Source organism: Gymnogyps californianus, chromosome 3 (assembly GCF_018139145.2).
Source record: "Gymnogyps californianus isolate 813 chromosome 3, ASM1813914v2, whole genome shotgun sequence".
NCBI classification, from domain to species: Eukaryota; Metazoa; Chordata; class Aves; order Accipitriformes; family Cathartidae; genus Gymnogyps; species Gymnogyps californianus.
In genome coordinates, this window is record NC_059473.1 from 40,083,800 (window position 1) to 40,108,248 (window position 24,449).

At 36.6% G+C, this 24,449-nt stretch overlaps 1 protein-coding gene across 1 annotated transcript; it reads right to left on the reverse strand.

Annotated features, from left to right (window-relative positions):
* Nucleotides 1-568: 568 nt before the first annotated feature.
* CATSPERE (catsper channel auxiliary subunit epsilon) lies at nucleotides 569-24,248 on the reverse strand. Its single transcript, XM_050893166.1, is given in 11 exon segments — nucleotides 569-748; nucleotides 4,822-4,921; nucleotides 6,995-7,047; nucleotides 15,026-15,139; nucleotides 15,141-15,380; nucleotides 15,382-15,501; nucleotides 15,889-16,011; nucleotides 20,681-20,785; nucleotides 21,871-21,948; nucleotides 23,178-23,208; nucleotides 24,244-24,248. Coding segments are annotated over 11 exon segments (1,149 nt in total).
* Between the last annotated feature and the right edge of the window lie 201 nt (nucleotides 24,249-24,449).

Consider the following 24,449-nt stretch of genomic DNA (forward strand, 5'->3'; position numbering starts at 1 on the left):
TCAAGTGTAAGGTTGGCTAGTAGAAGTAAGCCCCCAGGAAACGTGAACATACCAGTTTATTTTATTGACTTCTTATTGGAATTTATCTGTATTCCCAAAATATACGGGATGTGGGGTAGTACACTGAATATCATACAGATCAATTTATTTTAAAAAATTTGGAGTGGATAAAAAAGTTGAAATATGAAATTGTTCATTTGAAGTAAAGGGAAGAAAAATATTCTTGAATAGAAGCGATACTCTTGTAAGTTCTTGTAAAACACAAGATAGGACATTTTCAAAGATTTTCAAGTAACCTGTGTTTATTTACAAATAGTATGGTTCTTTTTTTGTAAATGCCTCATTGTTTTCAGATTAGGTACTCAGTATATATGCTGTGGATTAGTCTGAAAAATTGAAAAGTCAAGGATTCTGAGAAGTGACACCCTCGTTTCTAAGGCAGAGCTAGGCAGAAGTGAAAATATTGGTAGCCCCCAAAGCCAAAGGAAATCTTGAGAAAAAATATTTAAAAAATATCAATGGTAGGCATTTCATCCATTTTCACTCCACATTATTACATTTTATCACATTAAAAAAAAGACAATAACGTGTCATTTTGATCTAATATCTTCACTCTGAACACATAAATAGCACTATGACTAGTAGCCCAAACAATGTCGTTGTTCGAGGTGCTGTTTAAAATCTGATACTGCTCATGCAGTCCTTCATTTGTACTGTTCTGATGAAACACAAAACAGGATCTGTAATTCTGAACAGAAACAATAAAGGAGTTTTACTTATTTTTGAACTAGCTTTGAAAAGCAATTAAACACAAGCACAGATTTGGTGTGGTGGTTTTTTTATGTGCAAGTAGTGGCTGAAAATTATTAATAGATTCTGCTACGTGAATGTTCAATAGAGCATAAATTAAATGTCCATATGAACATAAATTATATAATTCAGTCCCTTGACAGAGCTATTAAGAAACTGCCAGTAATTTACCAAACATATATCAGTCCTTATAGTAACTGGATTTCTCCTAAAGACATCAGCTTGGAGAACTTTCTGATCTTACAGTTGTAAGTCAGTCTGTATTCAGTTTATCATATTCAGTCTCTATTATACAGATCTCAAGGCTACTACTAGACAGAAGAAACAGAATATAAAATAGATAGAGAACTTGGAAGATGCCTCAGAATTTATTTCTGAAAACCTTCAGAAAATATTTTCCTCAATCTGAAAGGGGCATGAAGATGCTTCATAATTATGGCTAAAGTCCTGGACAAGGAAGTCCTGGACAGGACAACGCATTAGTTCTGTGGATATTACAGAACATACCCTGTTTTTTCCCATCCAGCTTGGCTGCTTGAAGGTGAAAGCCCCAAATGTCATGGTTTATACATTGTCTTTACATTCTTTCAACCTCGTAACACTTGTGGGTTCCTGGCATGGCTTCCAATGGGAATCTGATCAATCAAACAGCAAAAATAAACAGAGGTTACTTCCTGTGCATTTCTCAAGATGTATTGTTTGTATGTACATGTCTACATTCATACCATTGGTATGTGTATGTAAGCTCTCTTAGAAAATCATCCTGTTAATACAGATAGAGAAGATATACTAACATAGAAGATGCGAAGGGTTGCTTCTGCAGAAGAATGAATTTTAGGAAAAAAGATGCATGCAAGGATTTCTGTGGCTAAATAAAAGGAAAAAAAGTCTTGGGTAAGCATTTCATGTGTGTTCTAAAAGTCACGTTATCTTCATAGAAAACTAGAAAAAAGGTCAGCCATGAGGAACTGACTCTCACCTACACTAATGGGCCAAGGTAATGGTGATTGAAGAGGTTATCTTAGTGGACAGGTTTAGAAGAGGTTTGTAGTCCCATACTCAAAGGATTTTATTAAGAAAAGATGCAGAAATTTAATTAAGGTTCCATCAAGAGAACAGTTGGCTGACAGGAGAGTTGTGTCTGCTTTGCTTCTTCAAAAGTCTACCATCAAGAGGGTGGGAAAAGCAGATTAATCTTCACATAGAATAATCTTTAACCTAATTGTGCAAGGCTAAAAAATGGCATGAAATGAGCTGTCAGAGCTATCAGAGCTCTAGCAGAGCTAACAGAGAGACCAAAACTCTTCAATTTGAATAGATAGTAAAAATTGCTGCTTGGAGGAGAGCTCAAAATGGAGAACATGATCTTCAATTATAGTGAGCTGAAAGCCTTTTCAACTGGCCTGTCTCAATAGATCTGGATTCCTTTCTTCTGCTTACAAGAATGTTCCTCACTGGTAAGAGCAAGGTTGTATTAACCCCACTAGCATCCACATCCAGACAGTTAGATGGAAAGGATTTAAGTGGAAAAACATATTGCAAGTTGGTATAATAATAATGGAAGTGTCCTGGTATTCTGAACTGAAAGTCTCAGAAGATCCTGAAGCCAAAGTTGCTGAGGGAAAGTTAGACTGCTGAAGGCCAGCAAAACCGCGTGGTCTTCATCCTACCTTACCTTGACAATCTCCTATGAAAGCTAGGAAACTGGGGGAAATGTGTACATCAGCTCTTCTAACCATATGATCGGAAATGAGTCTGATGCTGACCTGAAAGCCAAGCCTCCCCTAGAGCATAACATCAATAATATTATTGATACATAAGGCAAAAAGAGCAATACTGAGCAAAAAAAGCTCTCTTCACAAGGAGCCACATGGAGAAGAGAAGGGGCAACGGCTACAAGTTGCACCAGGAGAGGTTTCATCTTGATGTACGAAAGAATTGGTTTACAGTGAGAACAATCATTCACTGGAACAGCCTCCCCAGGGACGTGGTAGAGTCCCCATCGCTGGAGGTTTTCAAGATGCGACTGGACACGGTACTAGATAATCTCATCTGGGCTCCCTTTCCCATGAAAGGTTGGACCAGATGATGTTTCGAGGTTCCTTCCAACTTGGGCTGATCTACGATTCTATGATTCGAAACTATTTTACAAAGATATTTAAATTTATCCAGAGTTATATTTGTGATTAAGATTAGATTGTAGCAACGAGAAGGGTACAAATAGGTCAGGCTTCTTAAATATGAATTGATGCATAAAAGCAGCATCATTTTTATTAGAAGTATATTCTAATGGTAGAAGTATTTTAAACAGACAGATGTAACTGTAATGATGAAATAGATTTCACCCTAAATTTAACTATAGCTGTGTTTCTAGTATCAAGACTACAGATAGACTACTAAAAATGCTTACTGAATTGTAATGACATTATTGCCCCTTTAAGCAAAAGCCCAAATTTGGGGTTCTGTGAAACAATTTTGTTTAGATGGGAACTAAACGCTATGAAGCTGACCTAAATGCCAAGGAAACCACTGATAAATAGGATATCCAAATGGAATCCTTTCCAAACTGGCATTGGTAACAAAACTGTCTCTGGCTTTGATGTGGAGAGAATTTCAGACAAATTTCTGTCTCTCTGAACAACACAGTGAAGACAAGATTTTGCAGAAATTTCAAGCCAGATACTCCAGCCTTGTGTGTAAGAAATAACTCATTCCTTGCCTTTATTTTTTAGGAAAGATGAACACAATTTTTGTTGCTTATTCTACTTCCACTGGCTTGAACCCACTCTTCTTCTGACAGCTTCCTGGTGTGTGTTTGTGTCTGAGGAATATTTTTTAGTTTTATAATCCCCCTCTGGCTTCCTGTCTAGCACTCTTCTTTGTGTTCCACTCTTTTGTACTACAAGAGTTTCTACTATTCGTATTGTTGACCACAAAGAATGCTTTACTGAGTATTAAGTGATACTTTTGCTTTTCTTGCAATATAATAACTAACAGTGCTGATAATGTATTTTCAGCACAAAATTATCCTTTTAGATCCTTTTATGGTTACACCAATGCAGTATTGTCGTATGAGCTTTATTCAACCCTGTCAATGCTTCACCATGCCCCCCTCTTCCAAGGATATCAGTAATGCAAGAATATGAAGTAAGATAACAATAGATTTTATTCATGCTATCACCAGCTATTTCTAAAAATACATTTTCATACCTGTGGTCTCCATATTTTATCCAATGTAGAGTTTTTACTTTGTTTAAGCATCATGGGCCAAGACTGTGCTTTATACAGACAACTTGCCTGTTAAAAATATAAATTAAAAAAACCCCACAACAGATTAAAAATGTGAATTTTAAATGTGTATCATTTGAACGTATGGTACATGAAAAGGTGGCATCATGCTTCAGTATATTTGATTTACTTATCTTTAAGAGATAATTGCATTTGTCAGGGTTGCAAATGAATAAGTAGGATCATGTCCAAACCTCCAGCATAGCTGTATATTTATACACAGAAGAGTGTCAGAGAGTTCTTTCATAAATTGAGCTGTCAGAAGAGGCTACCAAAGTTCCTGTGACACTATATATAGATGAGGAGTTGGCTTAAATATCCTTTGTCATCCTACTGAAAAAGGAAGCAATGTACTAATTTTAATTATAAATAGCTTGGGCAGAATTAGTTTTGATGACCATGTGGATTAGTGTGTATCTTTTTTTTTCTCTTTGGAGAGAAGGCAGTCTGAAATTTCAAAGTGATTTTTGAAGTTTCATTTCCCAAACCATATTCTATTGGGCACATTTTTCTTCTGTTTACTGTATTGTTTCGATACCTCCCACATGCATAACTTTGAATAGTCTATGATGTTAAGTCCAGTATACGAAAAGTTAAAATGTTATGCAGCTATATACATCCATTCAGACTAAAGAGGTCTCAGAATGTGTAAGAACAGTCATACTTTGCATGTAGGCCATTATGCATAAAATATTTAAATTACATTCTCAGTAGATGGCTTACTTCTTTCATGAATGAAGTGTACCCATAGTCAGTTCTGCCTTTCATCTCCCATAATATAAAATTTGCTTCAACATTTCTAACATATGAATCACCATCATATCTGTAAAACATGTGGAATGTGACATCTCAATAAAACAGCACAAGCACACAAACAGCCTTTGTATTCATGGATCAGTGAGCATGTAAAGCTGCTGTCGCTGCAGAGGGTAAGACAGGTAGGCAGCACACTGACAAGTCGTTTTACTCTCAGGTGTCTTAAGGTGTCTTCCAATTACAGCACTGATGTGGTGCAGCAATACCCACTGAAACCACAGCATCCTGTACTATGTGCGAAAAGGAACATAAGGATTTGATAACATTACTCTTGTCATTGGACTTGGATGTTTTCTGGAGCTTCACAACCCTAGATGACCTTGGTAGAAGTCGTCTTTCTTGTGCCTCACAACTTCTCAGCAGTTTACTTACAAGGAAATAACAGGTTGGAAGTACTCTTCATAATGAAGTTCCATTAGGCAACTGTATTTATCCCAATCATAATAGGCTATCTAAAAAAGGAGAAGTTTTATTCAGATATTGAATGTTGCACTCTGTTTCTCTTTTTCATATGCAGCCCAACTAGAGTCAAAGCTGTAACTCTTACCTGGTCCTCATCTGTTGGGTTCCACAGAAATTTCCTAATGAAACGAAAAATCAAAAATCATTAAACCTCTTATTTTTATTTATCTTGATATAACATAGTGTCAATTGTTTAGACAGAAAGATTTCAACCTGGCACTCTCCGTGACTTAAAAACATAAGCAGCAAGTCTTTCTTTCGACTACACAGTTTAAACTTCCTTATGTTATTAAAAATCAACTTAAAAACGACACTGGTTTCTAAAGATTTGTAGCCAACTATTGCTATCAGCATTACCCAGAACTAGTAAGTAAAAATTTAGATAACAGAAAAATTACAGTCCCCAGTTTCTGTACACTGTTCATTTAACAGCACAATGGGTGAAACACTGAACTACAGCAAATGCCCATTAACCTGTTGGGATCAGGTACAGATAATGCTTTTGCAGATATTTCAGAGAGTAATGTGAGAAAAGAAAAAAATGTTTCAAGTTTTCTGCATTGATTCAATCAGGCTATTCTGGTAGAGGATACTTGGAATACTAGTTCGCTTTAAGTTCGTAAGTACTGTGTCTGTACTGTAACAAAAGAAAAAGATGGTAGGAACATTAATATCAGAACAGCCTCATTTTATATTAAGTGATATATATTCAAATATAGCACTTCAGTTTCATATGACGGTATGTCCAAAATGCCTAGTCTTCTTTGGGCTGTTTAGTGTTTTACCCAGGTATTTTGCAGGTAGTGAAATTATGTTTTTCACAGACTACATCTACAGGTCTAAAAGACAAAGGAAAAATAATGTGTATAAATTAGCTTCATTTAATACTTCAGCAGTGCACAAACATGTAAATGATTTGTCATTATTCGACGCTTTAAGAATTATCATCATTTGTACAACAATTTTTCATCTATTATTTTGGTATTCTTAACTCCATTCACAAAAATCTCTTTCCCAATAATTTCAGGATGTTACCGAATTTTCTAAGGATATGAATTTTTAAAGGAAATATGAAAAAGATGGCTTTGGGGATGAATTTTAGGCTAGTTTCAAATTAATTCTAAAGGTAAAAGAGATCTATTGGTTATGTTTTTACTTTCCTGAACTCTTTGATATGTCAGAAGTCTCAGTACAAGAATGAACTTTGAGTTAATAATACTGTACTTCCAATCATGGATGTAAACAGTTCAGAGAGTTATAGGAAAATAAGGCTGAACAAACCGCAGAAGATCATCTTCTCCATCCCACTGCCCCAAGACAGGATAAAGGATACCTACATTACGCTGGCTTTCCCAGGGATGATAATGAGAATTGATAATATTATGGAAAGCTGGATATTTTATTTAAAAAAAAATTTTGCTAGTTTTTTTCCTCAGAAGTTATAAGCTATATAAATCTGTACATAATTCTGAAAGATAAAAATTTCAATTATTTTTATGCATTTATGCAGCAAAAGAAACATAAATCTAATAAGTGATCTATATGAGGCTAAAAATACCACTATACTAGCATTTATTTCAACTAGTTACTCAGAAGTAAATAAATGATTAAAACTTACCTCTCGACAACAATATGCCTTCCTGGAGGGCAGCCAACATAACAGTAAGATACCTGAAAAAAATACAAACTTCAGTTTACCCAGGAAACCTTCCAGAAATGAACGTCGTCCATGCACTTTGAGGAGTCTGGTCACTACTAATGGGAATACTGGCTATTGCACCAGTTCTGCATCCTAGTTCAGCACTATGGCTCCCTTCGTGTCCACAAACTGTTTCATATCTTACTCATCTTGGACACTTTTTCATCAATACTGTACTGTGAACTTCCTCTCTTCTGCATTTCTACTTAGACGGTGTTTATATTATTTTACATGATGTTAGCTACTTGGAAGGATATGAATTGGAGTGAAATCCTCCTGGCAGTGGGTCAGGATTTGCTCATAAGAATCTGAGAAGCGTTGTTACTGTTGGTTTTTGTTTTTTTTTCAAATTACCTTATCAAGCTACAGCACCTACCTGATGCTGTAATTTACATGCATTTTCAAAGATGCTAGGCTGCAGTTCAACTGACATAACACCACTGGTTAATTCTCTACAAAAGAATTCCCTGCCCAAAACAAGAATTTGTGTTAGAATTTATTTTGAAATAAATCAGTAACACCAAAGAAATTAAATGCAGCAATATCAAGGTCATTTCATTTGGAGGCAAGAGGCACCTATTATTATTATTACTTATTTCTTATTTTATTATCACATCACCTACAATGTCAGCATCCCATTTGACTCCCACTGTACTAATACAGGTATTGTTGTGGTATTACAGGTGGATGTTTGAGGGACCATGAGAGTCAGTCCTGGCAGTCAGTGATTTTTAAATGCTTATTGATTCCAGAGAAATAAGTTTGACTTTATTAGACCTCCTGGTTACTTTTTTAATAATACAGCAGCTATCCAAGGACAGACTGCATTTTTCAATGTTCCTTCCAGGACTAGTTCTCTTGGAATGCTAGAATAAATTTTGCTTTGGGAGGATGGATTAATGATTGCTGTGAAATGGGTCTTTATAGATAAACACAAGTCCAGTTAAAGTGAGATAGTGAACAGATGAAAGATTTTTTTCGTTTGCAGACAAACCACATTGTGAAATGCAGAAAAGTCAAGTTTGGGTGGGAGGTTGATCACTGTTGTGGGAGATTTGGGCTTATTATTGAACCCATTAACAGGTGCAGTAGAATCTGGAATTAGGAAGATGGAAGTAAGAATTACAGACATCCTATCTGAATTCACTTTTTGCAGAACTCTGGCTTGTGCTGAGATAAGATGAAAGACATAAGACAACGTACTGTAGCACTGAAGCTGAAATCTATCAGTCAGAGACTGTTGACTCAGGCAGCCATAAAACAGAATACTTAGCTGGTTGCTCCTATTGTAGTTTTCCATAAAGAAATAAATTTCAGAAAATCACCGGTCCTTGCAAACAGTACTGAAGACAGCTGATTGTGTTTCCCATCTGTGATCTGAGATTCTGAAATGGCAAGGTTTGTTCACTAGCATTTTCAGCACTCCATGAAGGAGAATTAGAGTTGAATTGGAAGCTTGATTCAAAACTTTTAAAGATCAACCATTTCTGACAAAAGAATAATCAGGCTACTTTGTCTTTTGATGCAGAGCATAGTGATGGTATCATCAGATGCCCATAGGGGTCTTTATGGCTCTATACTTCAGTATATTAACGTAAAGACCTTTGTCCTTGAATCCTGGGCTGAAATCAGCGGCATGAATTCTGTAACTTGCCAAGAAGCAATCCATTTTGACTGATTTGGATGGAGGAAAAAAAGGGTGGAATGGCATATCTACACAGATATTTTGAGGATCCTGCCACCATTACAGGTATGAGCTGATATGGAAAGAGAAACTGAACAGCATGTTGAGGGGAGGGAGCAGAGAGGAGGAAGTCTGAAATGATCAGACATGCTTAAATGAAGGGCTCAAAGAGGGATTCACATCACAAAAGTGACTAGGGAAGTTACCTGCCTGAAAACAACCAGATTTGACTGCATGGGGGTGCTTCAGCAAAACACAAGCAGACTTATCTCAGAAACCACAAGTCATTTCTGCTCATAAAGTAGGCTTGATAAATTTGCTAATCTGAGTTAGAAGGAGACAGAGGAATACGTGTGCTAATTCTGGGCATCCAGTCCCTTACAGTCCTTCTCCTCAGGTGCACAGAGCAAACTGAAAATAGGTGTTTGCTTTTTTATGCATCACTGTTACTATCAATGACATAGGTGCTTACCATTGTAGCTAAAGAGAAATACAGTATTCTGTGCCAAGACTTGGTATCTTTGGAGATGGGGATGCAAGATGTAGGGCCCTGCCAATGATAGATTTACTGATAGATTTAAGATTGTTTCATTCATTGGCAGTGAGATCCTCATGGGTGATAGTTGGCAGAAGAATCCAGAAGACAAGCTCACCAAAGTATAAAGTCTGTGTTAATTGTTGAAGAAGGTTTTAAAATCAACTGGTATCCTAAAGCAATGGTGGGCTTCCTCAACAAAATGAAGGAGGCATTACCAATGTCTGATGATTCCTGGTAAATGAATGAATATCTGGATGAAAAAGAAGGAATGAATCCTGGCATAAGAGGTCCAGTGCCAGTGATTTTAACGTGGGTTGTAGTATTGCTGATTCAAAGATGAAGTCAAAGAGGAATGGCCATTTGGGGTGTTTAGCCTTCTTCATGGATCATTTACCAAGATCTTTGGCTGGATACTTCACCTAACTGAAAATGTAAAAATGTTGTCTTGAATGGAAAGCAAAAGAAGCTACTCAAAACAAAACAAAATACAGAGTCTGAGCTCATTACCAATTGTCAGACCAATTTAAGGGGACACATGAGACTGGCAAAATAACTTCTAAAATATGAGTGTAATTATGGCAACAAATAAAGGAAAGCTGATAGTAAACCATACAAATCACAGTACTTAGGACCATTAGGCATCTACTCTAGCTTTCTGAGTATCTCAGGACATTTTAATTACATCCAGATTCTTTTGAATAAAGCACAGTAAATTTAGTTAACTAAAGCATTTCAGTTCTTAGGTGACTACTTCGTGACATATGAAGGTTTGAAGCCTCTGAAATAACAGGGAATTGTAATTCATTTTAAACATAAGAACAAGGTCCAACAACCCATGCATCTGTGGTATAACACTCTCCCAACTAGTCTATCTGATATCATATTCATCTGTGCCCAAACTGATGCTTCAAAGGGGAGTGAAAACAAACACACCTTCACCTCACAGAGAGTAATTTGGCCATGGTGTACTGGGAAAACGATACCTTTCTAATTCCTACAGCATACCTGATGGAACAGTTAAGCCTGACATTAAATTACGTTCATTTTCTTGTGCAGAGTTGCAGGCATTACGAAAATGTTGAGGGCAATGGCCACTTTCTTTTATCAAACATGAAACAAATTGATTGTTTAGGCATCACATTGCAAAACTTTTCCTTCACTTACCAGATCATTTTTGTGATCCTAAAGCCTTCTTAGTATTTTTACATTCCTTTTGAACAGGGGATATTAGAACTGGACACAAATATATTAGTCTCAGCTTTATCAACACTACACACCAAAGCAAACTGATCTTAGTTCTTATTCATATTCTCTTTCTTATACATACAAAAATCCCATTTGGTCCTTTGCCAGAGCACTGTACTAAGGCTACATGTTGAGGTGCTTATTTAACAGTAGCTGAAGTCATCTCCTTCAAAGAATGAGGTGGCTCAGTCATGTGCCACACTCAGTAATCTCTTGCATATCTTTCTAGGAAGAATAGCTCTTACTTTATATGTGGAATGTAAGGTTCAGATTCTGGAAAGGCTCTATGATGATATTTGCAAAAAGGCTTACCAAATGAGAGAAGACATTTTTTTAGCCTTCAGTAGGGTATCAATTTGTTATTAATTCACTGATATACAAAAGACAACAGCATCTTGCTTCTCAAAGGGACATTTGCATTTCTGAAAAAAGGTGGTTAATAGTATAGAAGAAGGTCAGAACTGTCTTCTGAGTAACCTGAGTATCAATAACACTTTTAGAGGTGGAGAGAAGATTTGAATAAACCTGTATGCAAATCTAAAACAGAAGTGAGGATAAGAGAGTTAGGATTGATCTCCAATACCAGATCCTCATCAGTGAATATAACCTTGGGATGTAGGTTTGTTCAACAGCTGTATCTTCACCCAGGAAAATATAAATGCTGAAAAGCCTGTCAGCTGGAACATAAAGAATGAAAAGAAACTTTGGAATGAATCTGTGTATTAGGTAAAATGTGCATGGTTTTTCTGTCAATAGGACCCTTATAAACTCCTTGTAACAGTATTATCTATTTTATATTTTATAAATATTTTATTTGCTTTCCCTAATGTGACTCATGTCCATTGTTGGCTGCATATGGCCCTTCCTGAAGTATTACAGCAACAAGCAGTATTTTCCCTTTAGCACTATTAACTGTATTATTTAATTTATGTAATAAATGTCAGGGCAGTTAGTGTAGTACTGATGAAACTTTTAATTCCTACTTATCAAAACTACATTATCAGCTCAACATCTACTGTATAAATTTTCTGATACTCACAATGCCTTTGTATAATTGGCTTCTAAAGTATAGTCAGTTTGGTGGTAAAATGTAAATGTCTAAAAGAGAATAAAAAATAACAATAATTAATAAAAATCTTTAAACCATAGTGATGCTTCTAGTGAGATAAAGGATATCTTCATGATATCTGTGGAATTGGAAAAAAATGTCCTATTCTGCTTCCAGAACTTATTTTCTATGGGTCCTCCACAGTGCGTATGTTAAGTGAGAGGTTGAATCTTTTCTCTACTCATGTGGTTCTAGGTTGCCAAAACAGTGTATCTGGGATTCATCTACCCTAAATTAGATATCTGAACTATAGGTCGATACATCCCGTAAACCAAGAGCCTTCATTTAGTTGAGACAAATGCCCTAGCACAAAAGACTAAGCCTGTGCTCTTTGAACCTCCCAGCAGTTTTACACTCTTTAGATTCCTTTGGAAAAGGTGCCCGAGAGATCTACTCTCATCCAAGCAATGCCGCTCCTTCCTGAAACATCTGAAAATAAAAGCACTGTCATGCTTGCAGTGTGCTTGCAAGGACTGCACAATTTGGCACCCTCATTTGTATCTCCTGGTTTTTCCTTGCTTCACACAGACACCCTCAGCGATTTGGCATAATTTCTTTTTGGAATCACACATTCCGCTTTCCTTCGAGGATCTCCATGTCACAGAAGAGAAATGACTAGCTTCTACTGCAGACACTGCTGTCATGAAACAACTTGGTGTCTTTAAGGGGACGTGACCATATGCATGGTAGCTACCTGGTCACCTCTACCAGAATGCCAATCCCATTCCACAGTCAGTTTCAGAAGAAAAAAGAAATCCTTTTTTTCTAGTCAGTCACTATTTTAAACACTCCAGCACTCAGTCACCGTGGTCAGTTCCCCATTCTCAGCCTCCCATGGGGAAGAAGCACAGAGAGGAGGATTAGAATTCCCTGAGAGAGGGTGGGAGCTGGAAAGGGAGGAAGACAAAGGAAAGAAAAGGAATATCAAGGAGCCAGGGTCACTGGACAGCAGAATTATATAGCTACCTAAATCCTCAACTCTCTCTTCTTCATAGGCACAACACAGGGAAGGAAATAGCACCTAAGACCATCACAAGAATTTTCCTTCAACAACATTCCCACACACAATAAGAACACATTCCCATGACCAGGCATTCTCACATATATTAGAGGAAAACAGTGATGTCTGTGACATGACTGGAAATGAATCTGTCTCAAGGAAGGTTGCAAAGATACATCATGGCATTGAGATAGAGCTGGAAACACTCTACCTACTCCGTCTCATCAGTGAGAACGGCAGTGCTGCATCTAGGAGGAGGATGAGGCGTGTGCCATATGACCTGTCCTCTACACCATCTACTTCTGGTATTTCCTAGGTCTTTAGCCCAGAACCTGTCCTAAGCCTTGCCGAAACAATCATGCTTAGGTCAGTGTTTTTATACTAGTGTTTGGGCCTCATTTATGGGCTTGATAAAGGAGCCTTGTTTTGAGGTATTTAGGAAAGGGTGAGCTTGTAGAGAGTGACAGGACTTAAACTTCTACAAAATAGCAGTTGCTTCACAACATGCTATGATTATGGTGTAGGCATCTAAATTAGCAGGTTGTTCAAGCACAAGAGAGACACTTTTGATATGTATGGATCATTAGACACCCAAATGAAACATAGCAGCAACAGAACGGAAGAGGGCAGATAAACAAGATGAAATGCTGACAAACACTGAAGAGATATTTAAGCGTGTTCCATGTGCCTAAATTTGGGTAGGCAATTATCAGTTTATGTGACTTATTCATGTTTATTAAAAAATCTGCCTTCTTCATACTGCAAAATTGTGTAGTTAATGTGCAAATTTACAGTGCTGACTTCAGTTAACATGCTATTTTGAGTCATGTAACACAAGACTTTTATGGATCAGCTCTAGTCAGGCTAGGAAAGTTGCAGTGGCCACAAGGTAGAAACTCTCTCTCAACAAAGAGCACTGGAAGACTGATTAATGTGTTTCCTTCTCATGCTTCTCCTTGCTAAGTCAGTATGGAAATGGTAGTCAGGTATAGTCTTCTGTGAGCCTTCATAAGCCTGACTTCTCTTTAAAAAGGACCACCAAGAAAATGGCTTCAGTACTATCACTTGACCTCCTCTCATGGCACTGACAGCATGCCTTTCTATGGCATCCTGAGGTTATTATTTTTAGCAGAAATATTTGTCAAGTCCTCTTTGGAAATCTTCTTGCCAGTACCCTTGGCCTGGCCACCTGCACTGTGCAATAGTTGGGCTGGCAATTCTGCCATACTCTGCCTAGTTGCTTCTTGTTCTTTGTAACTAGTCCCTCAGCTGCTGCTGTAATTGCAATGACAAGCTTGGCTCTGAAGCCATCACCAGGCTACATTGTTAGGATCCATCCTCTATGTCATATAAGATGCATCAGTAGGTAAAACTGAGTGTCCAGTAAGCCTGATGATAACTTCATCTTGCAAGCCTCATCCCAATGAATATTTATCTTGGCCTTTGGAGCTGGCTAATTTTGTCTAAGAGAGCTTTCCCATATGATCCTGCACTCTCAGAAGGGTTTTTGATTGGAACAACAGCTCAAAACTGTAGAATAAGATCTCTGAAGTCTCATGAACAATTTTGTAGGACATGGCTGTGGTAGTGTCCAGCACTGCTCTGCTGAACTCTGAACTTCATAGGGATGGACTCAGGTTGGACTTTTGTACAGTTACCAGGTGACTCAAGTAGTCAAAAAACCATACCATTGTCTGTAGAGTGAATGGCACCTGCTTAGTTGAATTCTCCTTTAAGAGCCAACTAAAGATGAGCAACTACCTTGGGAAAAGACTTGATGGGGTTTCCTGAGGCTGGAATAATGAATAAAAGGACTTTTCTTAGTAACAGTTGTGTTCTACTTGGGAATTCCAGGTATTTTCAATATGATGCTGTGATTATAATCTGAAAGTGAGTGCCTTAAAAAGTCAGAAAGTTGCAAAAGAATCTCTCTTTGATGTACTGAAAACGTTGTCATGCCATTTCAGTCACCTTCTCTTGAAAAAAATCAGAGCTATCATGCCATTAAACTTGTAGTCAAACAGAATTGGACAAAAATAATCAAGTTATCTTCCTGTAACAAATGCTAAGGCTGAAAGCCAGAGTTTTCTGATTAGACTCATACTGAATAGGGGGTGCAGGTTAGAATCATACTGATAGGGATGCAGGTTGGCAATACCTGAAGAAAAAATAACTAGTTTGCTAACTCTCTTCTTGGTATGTCTGTCCATCTAAAAATAATAATTTTCAGTCTTAACAGACCAATGAAATGAATAAGTATTGTTCTACTGTCATTTACAGAAAGGTAGCTTCAATAATCTCTTACTTGAAATTGCTTTTACTTTACCACTTAATTAAAAAGAATACTTAAGTCCCTAAAATATAGTATACTTAACCAAAAATAATCTGGTGAATAGTGCTCCCATGAGACATTTCTGATGATAGAGAAAGTTTTGATCCAGATACTTGAAAATATCCATTAGCTGTGTTGTTTTTGTAAGTGTAGTAAATGCTCACGTCATCCCACAGCAGCCCAGATGATAATGCTGCACTTATGTATATCATCCTCATAACAGAACTGCGAGGAACAGGTACGTAAAAATTTCTTAAGCCCCAAAATTGTCTGTCTTCATTATAAACTGCCAGAAAAAAAAGTTTGGAGGAGCTGCAGCCACTGCAGATCAGCAACAACGTAATTTCAGATGGGACTGAGTCATAGCTAACAGCCTCTATAGATAAAGAAGCAGCGTTCAGGAAAATTTAAGAACTTCACTAAGTGTGCCCTATCTCCTATTTTAGTAAATGTTTCATTATATCCAAGATAAACCTCAGAAGATGTCCATGCTGCCAAAGTACCTAATTGTTTTCCACTCTGTTAAAAAAAATGACACAGCGATTAGGTAAATAGTAACTTCTCTTGAAGTTTGTATCAAGGATGTACATCAAGAAATGAAGATGTTTTGGGATACATTTTCAGCTAATGTAATGAGGAGAGCTTCACTGAAATGCATTTACAAATTCAAGCTGTGATCCTAAAAATGATTTCATATGGCTGCATGAGCTCATGCAGTGAGAGCCACAGACAATGTGCAAACCTTATTTCAAAACGTTCCTTAAATAAACTTGTTGCTGTCTGGTCATTTCTAATTCCAAACCCAGCATTACATCAATGAAAAGTAGATCTAAAATAGATTCATCCAGACATTTAATGAAGACCATCCGTATCTTAAATGTCACATGAGAACTACAGATAACCTACCTGCACTGGACAGACAGATGAACACCAATATCTTGAATGTATTCCAGTGATTTCACTTTCAGGAAGCTTGTGTTCCACTCCAAGTTTAAAAAAATTACTAGCTTCTCGTTTATAAAAAGTACCATTTATTAAAAATATTATTCCATTATCTGTTAAAGCCACATCAGTTACATTGTTATTTAGGCCTTGGGTCAAAGCATCTGAGGGAACTTTTATTTCTATGTAAGTTTTGAATCCATCATTTGTATAGAAAGTTCCAAAATTTGATAATAAAACTGCTGTTGGAAAACATGCAGACCGTTTAACGGAGAGGTCACTATTTTGGGGGGAACAGAGTGAAATGTAATTTTCCTTGCCAGGAAATGATTGTTTGGGCCTTGGAATTATAAAAGGAGAATCTAGAACAAAGCATTCCTAAAATACTGTTGGCTTTCCATGTATTTTTGCTACGATGTCATCAGATATTGCAGGCACATCAACTGTCCATAATCTGGAAATGGAAGAAACAACAAATAAACAGAGAAACTTGAAAGATGAAAACTTCAGTCAGTTCACCTACATGATTAACATCACATTCTTAGAAGAACTGCACCTTCAGTGGTACAAAATTATTTCCAAATTCTGTTCTAATTCCAGAAGATAGATGATGAAATGAAATCAGGGAAGAAAAAATGAAAATTTGCCCGCAGTTGAACTTTAACTTCTAAACTTAGGAAACCAGGCATATTCCTATCTCAGCGCTGTCAAAGAACTGTACATGACTGAAAGATCTGGCTGAGAAGGTAGTATCTGGAGTTAAAAATGAATGGTTGTAACATTATAACTCCATGGAATAATACAGCTTTCACTATTACTGAGGACACCTTCTCCCCACCTTTCCCACAACCTCCTCTGAGCTACTTGGAATGTATAGAAGAAAACAGATTAACAAGAACTAATACCAAGCCGTGTTGCAGATGATGATCAGGGCCACTGATAATTCAGCAAGAGTTGTGTTGATAAGCAATAAGAGAAAATGGGGCTTAAAAGAGATAACCTATGTGTAGGAATAGGCTTACTGTAAATCATGCAGAGTAGCAAATCTGACAACAGAAATAGTCACAAATCTTGGCAATTTCTAAGTCTTTGGGAAGAATTCTTAGTTTCTTTCACACTCTGCCTGTGTGTATGCATCACATTCACAGTTACACATGCATCCCTAATGCAGATATTCTAAGAACTGAAAGCAGAAAATATTAGTATGCTTGGTAAGCAGCTAATTTAGAGAATCCTATAAAAAATAACAAATCACATTATGTAAATCTTTGTCCTTATCCTTATATGCTTCACTTGCATGCTCAGTGTATTCTATAGAATTATTAATGAATTCTACTAATCCATTCATTGATGGGTTCCTTACAGAGATCAACAATCTGTGTGGTCCTCCCAGTTATAGGTACATAGCATACTGTCACTTTATTAGGATATATATTGATATGAACACAGCTTTAGTAGCTCCAATACATCAAGTCTGGAGTGAGTTTGAAACTTAAGAGGTTTCCTTGATGAACATTCCCAGGAAACAGAGAGTGTAGATAATGCAAGTTAATAAAGACAGAGAAATTATTTTTGTTACTTTTCAATTAATAGTAGCTGCACAACTTTCCAATATTACTTCCCTAACTTCAGCTGGCATAATAAGACTCGTTCATTAAATACATAGGACAATAATGGATCTGACAGGGTGCAAAAGGCCATCATCTCCGAAGAAGATGACTTCTTCAAATATCAAGGCCCAAACGGTTCTGTTTCACTACATCAGGATACAGCAGGGCTGACAGAAACTTAAAAATCAAAAAATTCAGCTCAGTATAAAGCAGACCTGGGAGGAGTATAAGCTTTCTAGTTTTGGCTTCTGGAGAAAACGCGATGCAGGACAGAACCTGTTCCTATTCTTACAAACTGTGTTGAGTTTCCTGAGGACCTGCTGCTGAGTTTCAGAGGAGACTTAAGAAACCTAAGAGCCTCTCGCTGACTGTTTACCAAATACTGAGCAAAACTGTTGAGTCTGTCCAAGGTTCCAAAAGCAGAGGAAGCTGGTAGCTCAGTTAAGATTGGTCTTGTTTCTTTTTCTCTCATTTCACTGGAAAATATGTCTCCTGAGAAACTGAGTTTGAAATTTCAGTTTGCATACCTTGTCTAGTGATAATCATCCTGTCCAGTCTGACTAGAATTTGAATTAGGCTATGGGCTCAGTGCTCTCAAGAGGTATGCTAAGGAGACTCTTGCATATGATTATTGGGTACAAGTTGTTTCACCCCAAACTTACTTCACTGTTTTTCTATCAACAGATGTATTAACTTCCAGACTTATCTCAGTAAATTAAATATTTGGAAAGGCAAAAATGATGCAAATTCTGTTCATGTAGATGTGAACATGAGTGCCACTGACTTCAGTAACAAGTGTTTCTGCAAAATTATGAAGCATATGTAAAATGATTCAGATGAATCAATAGACTTTCTTCCTTATTCGGAAGAAAACTGACTGTTTATTTATAAAGCAATTTTGTTTTCTCTTACTTGATTATTCTGCACTTCAGTTGTCTAAAAAAGCAGCAGTTAATAAGATAGAAAAAAGTAATACCAGAACTCACACCATTAAGAAACAATTTACTAAAATTGCCAGAATGCATATGTTCCCATTTCAGGGGGTGGGGTGAATTATTTAAGCTCTGCTGTGAAAAATGCAATAGAAAAAGCCCATCTCTGGTTATAGCAACTTTTGATATGGAGTGTTGCTATGTTGCCATCTAGTGATAAAATAGAAAGGTACAATAGATAACGACCAAGGGAGAGCAAACCAAACCTACATAAACAGTACTACCTACCCCATTAAAAGTCATCTCGTTTCTTGCAGTATAATACATAGCATTAATTACATGCTGAGAGTAAACTCTTTAAAAAAGAAGGTAAAGTCACAAAATAGTAATGAACTTCTTATAATTGGCATTAAGAGAGTGTGTAAAATGGGTAAGGGTCAGATGGTGAATATGCTGCAGGAAATGTCTGCAGCTGAGAAGCCCTTGTAAAATGTAAACCCAGACTCATTCTCACTACTCCATGAGAAAATTTAGCTCTGATGTATTTGGATTAGCTTCACTGAAGGCCTACGTAGGATAAAATTTTACAGATCACAAAACTCGTGACAAATACCTTTGCTACATATAACTTGTGGTATGTTCACATCATTATTATTTACTGGTTTGTTCTATTTTCTCATGAACTCACAATCACATAAAAACTGTGAATTTTTGTCACTGCTGACCTGTTGTGTTTTCATGGCACACTGCAAAATATGGTGAATACTATATACTCGTAGAAAGGAAAAGAAGTAATTGCCCTAAAATGCAGTAAGCAGTGATAAAAGTAGAGCAACTGACAGTATGAGAGTCCTTATATTAGTTCTAATATTTATTGGTCCAAAATACTAGAAATAATAGTGCAGAAGAGTTTCATCAGGGGCTCCAGCACAGAAAAAATAGGAATTGAAGGGGATGGCACTGCCTCAGGAAGCTCTTCAAATGTCAGGTTTGTCTGGATACGTGAATTGCCTTTTTATGACTGCCCAGACTCACCAAAATCTTACCACAATCCCTTTATTTATTTATAAGAAAATTGACAGTAGTTGCTTGTGAAAAGAAAGAAACTCATTCATCCTTTGGAATCCTACGACGTTCCTAAGAAAACAGCTCCTACGAACGTCACCTGGTGGTGGATGCTGTAGTATGAGGAGGCTCTGGGATCCCTTTCACTTTTCCCTCACCTTCCAACCACTTCCTTGCTATCCTATTTCCTATAAAGAACATGCAAATCCCCAGTCAAAGCATGACTGTAATAAAAGCAAGCATTAAAAGAAGGATTAATACTTTGGGTATTATTTTATCACATATGTTTAGAACTATATTACTACTGCCATTGCCCTACTACTGCTCATCAAGGATATAGTTAACTGTTGATTCACAGAAAATGCTCAATTCTTCAGCAACAGGTGAAAGAAAATGTCTAAGATGTGATACTTCGCACAAATACCTGAACTTTATCCTAAACAAGCTAGCAGAGACACTGGAAGCAGTTTAATTGAACCTGAATGATATTCTGCCTGAGCTACCTTACTTCTTTTTTGAAACTGTGCCTGAAATATCAGCACATTGAAGTAAAAATGTGCAACCCCCACTCAGAAGTCTAGAGAAGGATGAAGAAGAGTATCTGTCCAAGATTTTTTTTCTAAATGAGGATGAGGTGTTTGACACACCACCTCGCACAGGTCCTGAACTTCCAGGAATGGCATACCTGAATGGGGGGATATGTTGAGCTTCGAGCTGATACCTACAACTTGACAATTAAGACTCAAAGATCATTCATTACAGGAAAAATTTTAGGTGATTTTTGATCTTGCTTTCTACTCCATGAGCTTCTATACATATGAAGTAGAACAAGTACATGCAGTGAGTTTTTTAGGACTGACAGAAAGACCTACGTAAGTTTAAGTACTATGGTGAATGAAACAAAGGGCAGCTAAACGTGTAGATGACAAGCTGTCTTCAAAGAAAAGGAAAAATGGCAAAATTATTACTGAAGCACAAAGTTATCTCAAAGTAGAAAAAAGAGGCCCAGACATGGGCCTCTCATCAACAGCTCTCATCAACAGCTCTCATCATGGCCCTACTCATCAACAGCTGTTTGTAGAGTCGCAAGTGTAACAATTTTAAATAGCATTCCACAAAAAAAAACCCCAAAACCAAAAAACCATACCCTAATTTTGAATGTTCCTGAGAATAGTACTTTTCTTTTTTCAAATAGGTATGAACAACAGGTTCCTGTCCCAAATTCCAAAATAGCCTGCCGAATATCTGAGAACCCTGTTTAAGTACAATAAATATTACAATTAATATTGTCCAGCTAGTGTAAGGCTGTTTATTACAACATTTCTCTTTTGAAATTCTGAAGTTGGAATAAGCTTTGATATTATAAAATAAATTTTCAAACAATGACATAACATTAAAATCATATTTACTCAATCTATTAATTTCAGAATACACAACACTCAGAGCCAAGTTCAGTTTTCTCTGCATTCTTTCCGTAGCAGCAGACAGAAAACAAAAACACTTTCCTAACATTGTTATCTAACAACAAAAATGCCTTCACAGTACAATTAATATTGCTACCTTTTTCTTCTATTTCATTTTAATCTTGAAGATAGTAACAAATGTTAAAAAAATTAAAAGATATAATGATGGCAACTTAAAATAATAATTAAAAAAATTAAAATAAATTGTGGTGCCATGCATGCATACCTCATGTCAGATACTGTACCAAAGACTAATTACTTTCTGCCATTTGTTTAGGTCAGAAACCCATTCCTAACAAAATTTATTGTACATATTAATCCCTACAACTAATCCATGTGGGATAATCTCTTAAATGAATCTCCATTCAGTCCAGAGACCTATCTGTATAGATCAGCTTGTACAATAGGTTGTCACATTTGAGGTCTAAGTAAAACCAGTAAATTGACATCCCTATTTATCACATATCATGACTTCCACAATGCTTTTGCTTAAACCTTTTTCCAACAGTTTGCTATGCAGGTACATGAGGAAATCTGAAAAGAGACTTCTGTTTAACTAACTGTCACATGTTACTGCCAGTTACAATTTCTGAATATAATTTTCACAAAGACTAAAATTGGACTGAATCACTAAAACTTGCTATTCTATTTCTATGAAATAGACAATAGATTTTATCTCACTTATACCTGTGTTACTGCTGCAGTATTAACAGGAGAGAAAACCTTGCAAATTTATTTTTCCTAACAGAGTAAAAGGAAATAAGTAAAGATGTATGCAGGCAGTATATTTCAATAAGACATTTCCACTTTCAACTGGTAAATTTTCACAAGACATGCATTTTAGCTTTTTTCTTAAGTGGCATCATTTCAACGTACTTGTGATGGAATAATTGCAGTGTGGTTCAGTTCGGAAGCATCTGCACTTTCAGGATCATATATCCACAAAATTAACTTCTGACAAGTAAAAAAGAGACAAAAATTGATAGTTCTTTAACAAACACTAATATTCTGTCACTGCGATAGTGTTTCTTCTTGTGACAACACATAATGTAACAATATTAACTTAGGCAACTCATATGCTGCAAGCTAGTCTTGTACTCTTTTTCTTTTTGATGTGAACAGGCAACAACAACTGAGGGAAGCAGCACCTCCTTTCTCAGAAATAAAGGGGCAAAGAGTAAGAATTTATGCAGAAGAATTTTTTGTCCTCTGATGCCGTCATACTTCCCTCAGAAGCCCTTCCTCAGTCTCTCTCCATTCTTGTGGGCTATGCAGCTGTATATGTATATATATACAGCCTGCTCTGCTGCAGCAAAGGAAGAGGGGTTACTCACTGTTGAAACAAAACAGAACTTGTTTCTTGTCAAGGAAATGTTACAAAGCTGTTATTTAAATGTGCCTCATGTATGCTTCCACGACTGGCACATTGCTGACATACTGGTCTTTCAGACAGGAAGAAGGCAAACACCTGGAATTTGCATCTCATGGTACATGCAACGTACAAGGATGTGCGCAGAGGCAGTTATCGTAAAACAGCTGACATGCTGCAAGTTTACATCCTACAGTTCGCATCCTGCAGTTTCCTATTCATCTAGTCAAACCAAAATGCCAAGTCTTGCAATCCGTCCTTAGAATAGGGCAAGCTGAGTAATCATACAGCTGCTTGCTCAGAGGTGGCTGAGTAGAAGAACTTGCACAGGAAGAATATAAACTTGCCTCCACAGCTGTGAAGTTCAATCATTTTTAGCAGACTGCAAACTACTTATGAATTCAGTTTGTTAGCAAGGACACTTTTTTTATTATTTAAAGTTTTCATATTTCCCCACATGATCACAGTCTCTCTCACAGTCAAAGAGGGGGTGAGGTAGGAAATAATTTATGTTATTATCTCTTTATATTAAATTTGGCAGATGCTATGAAATAAGGAATTTTATAAACAAGATTATATTAGTTTACTGTACCAATGGAATGTTTAATCAGATTCATTGTACGCCACACACATTTTAAAAATCTCAAACAAGTACACAGATTCAAAGAAATGAATAATAGGTTGGTCTGCTAAAGTCTGCCATTAATCAGCCTCAATTTGTGTCAAAATTGTTTTCCATAAAAACGAGAAAAAAAATTGGAGAAGAGCTAAATTAAGATATAAGGCCAAAGAACACATTCAAACATAAATTTACCTGGCTTTCACTTATGGAGAGTGGATCTGTTCTACAAAAACAATAACTCACATATTACTTTAAATTATCATTTAAAAGCTTGCTATTGAATAAAACTATTTTACACAATTTAAATCAATCTGCTTGTATGAGATGTGTATACAGTGTCTAAAATAATGTTTTTAACATACTGGCTTTGGTTGTTCCACTGCATAAATATTTTAATATTTCAAGAGAGATCCATATTTGCTGATGTTTCTCATTTAAAAACATATTCTAAGCATCTTTCATAGACTTTTTTATAATGTAGCTTCTCTCTTACCAAAAATACGTACTATTTAAAGAAAGCATGTCTTCTGAAAATTTCAGCTTATTTAAAGTTATCAGATTAAAAAGATAGGTTTGCAAGGAAGTATACCCGCTGTCTCAGAGCACACAATGGAGACCCTGTGTTGTGCCCTAGATGAGGAGAAGGCTCCCCTCTCCAGTAAGGGAGACATGCTCCTCTTTGTAATGACATGACAGGGAGCAAAGTGCTGCTGGTGTTAGAAGTAGGGCCTCCGAGTCTTCTGCACTCTTGCTGCAGCTGGAATGGGTAAGGTCCAAGGGCGAGGGAAAGGCAGGGAAACTGCTGTATCTTGGATGTCAGAAATACAATAGAATGAGGATTGCATGAAATCAAACCCTATTAAACATCCGGGATGAAATGTTAATTCTGATGAAGTCAATGCTAAAACATCCACTGCCTTCAAAAGAGGTCAAGAATTCATCCATCAGTTTAAGCGGAAAAAAGAAGCTGCAGACAAGGATCAGAGTTTATAATACGGAAGCATGTTTTAATCACCACTCAAGTAAAATGTTAAAAATCTACCGATTATCTTCAAATTTGCTGAAAAAATTCCATATGACTACAAAACTAAATTTGCAGTTTTCAGGAAAAGACACAAGTAATTCTAACTAGTGTGATGGAAGTAGAAGAAAAAAGTCTGATCTATGGTTCTTCTAGGATGAGAGAGGTTGCTGCTATTAAGGCTGTCTTTGGATTCTTGTCAATCATGTTTTGTTTAAGTTTGGTAACTGTACTCACTGCATTCCGTCCAGCAAAACAAAACAAAAAAAGCAATTAAGTGCTCCTTTCTGCAGTAATATCTGGGAGATGTAGGAAGATGTTTTCAGGCAATATTAACAGTAATCAAAACAGAAAACATGCAAGAAAGTTTACCCTGGTGTTGAGAGAAAAAAAATCTGAGTAAGGAGCTTACTAGCCTACTATACAAATAAACAGATAGAACA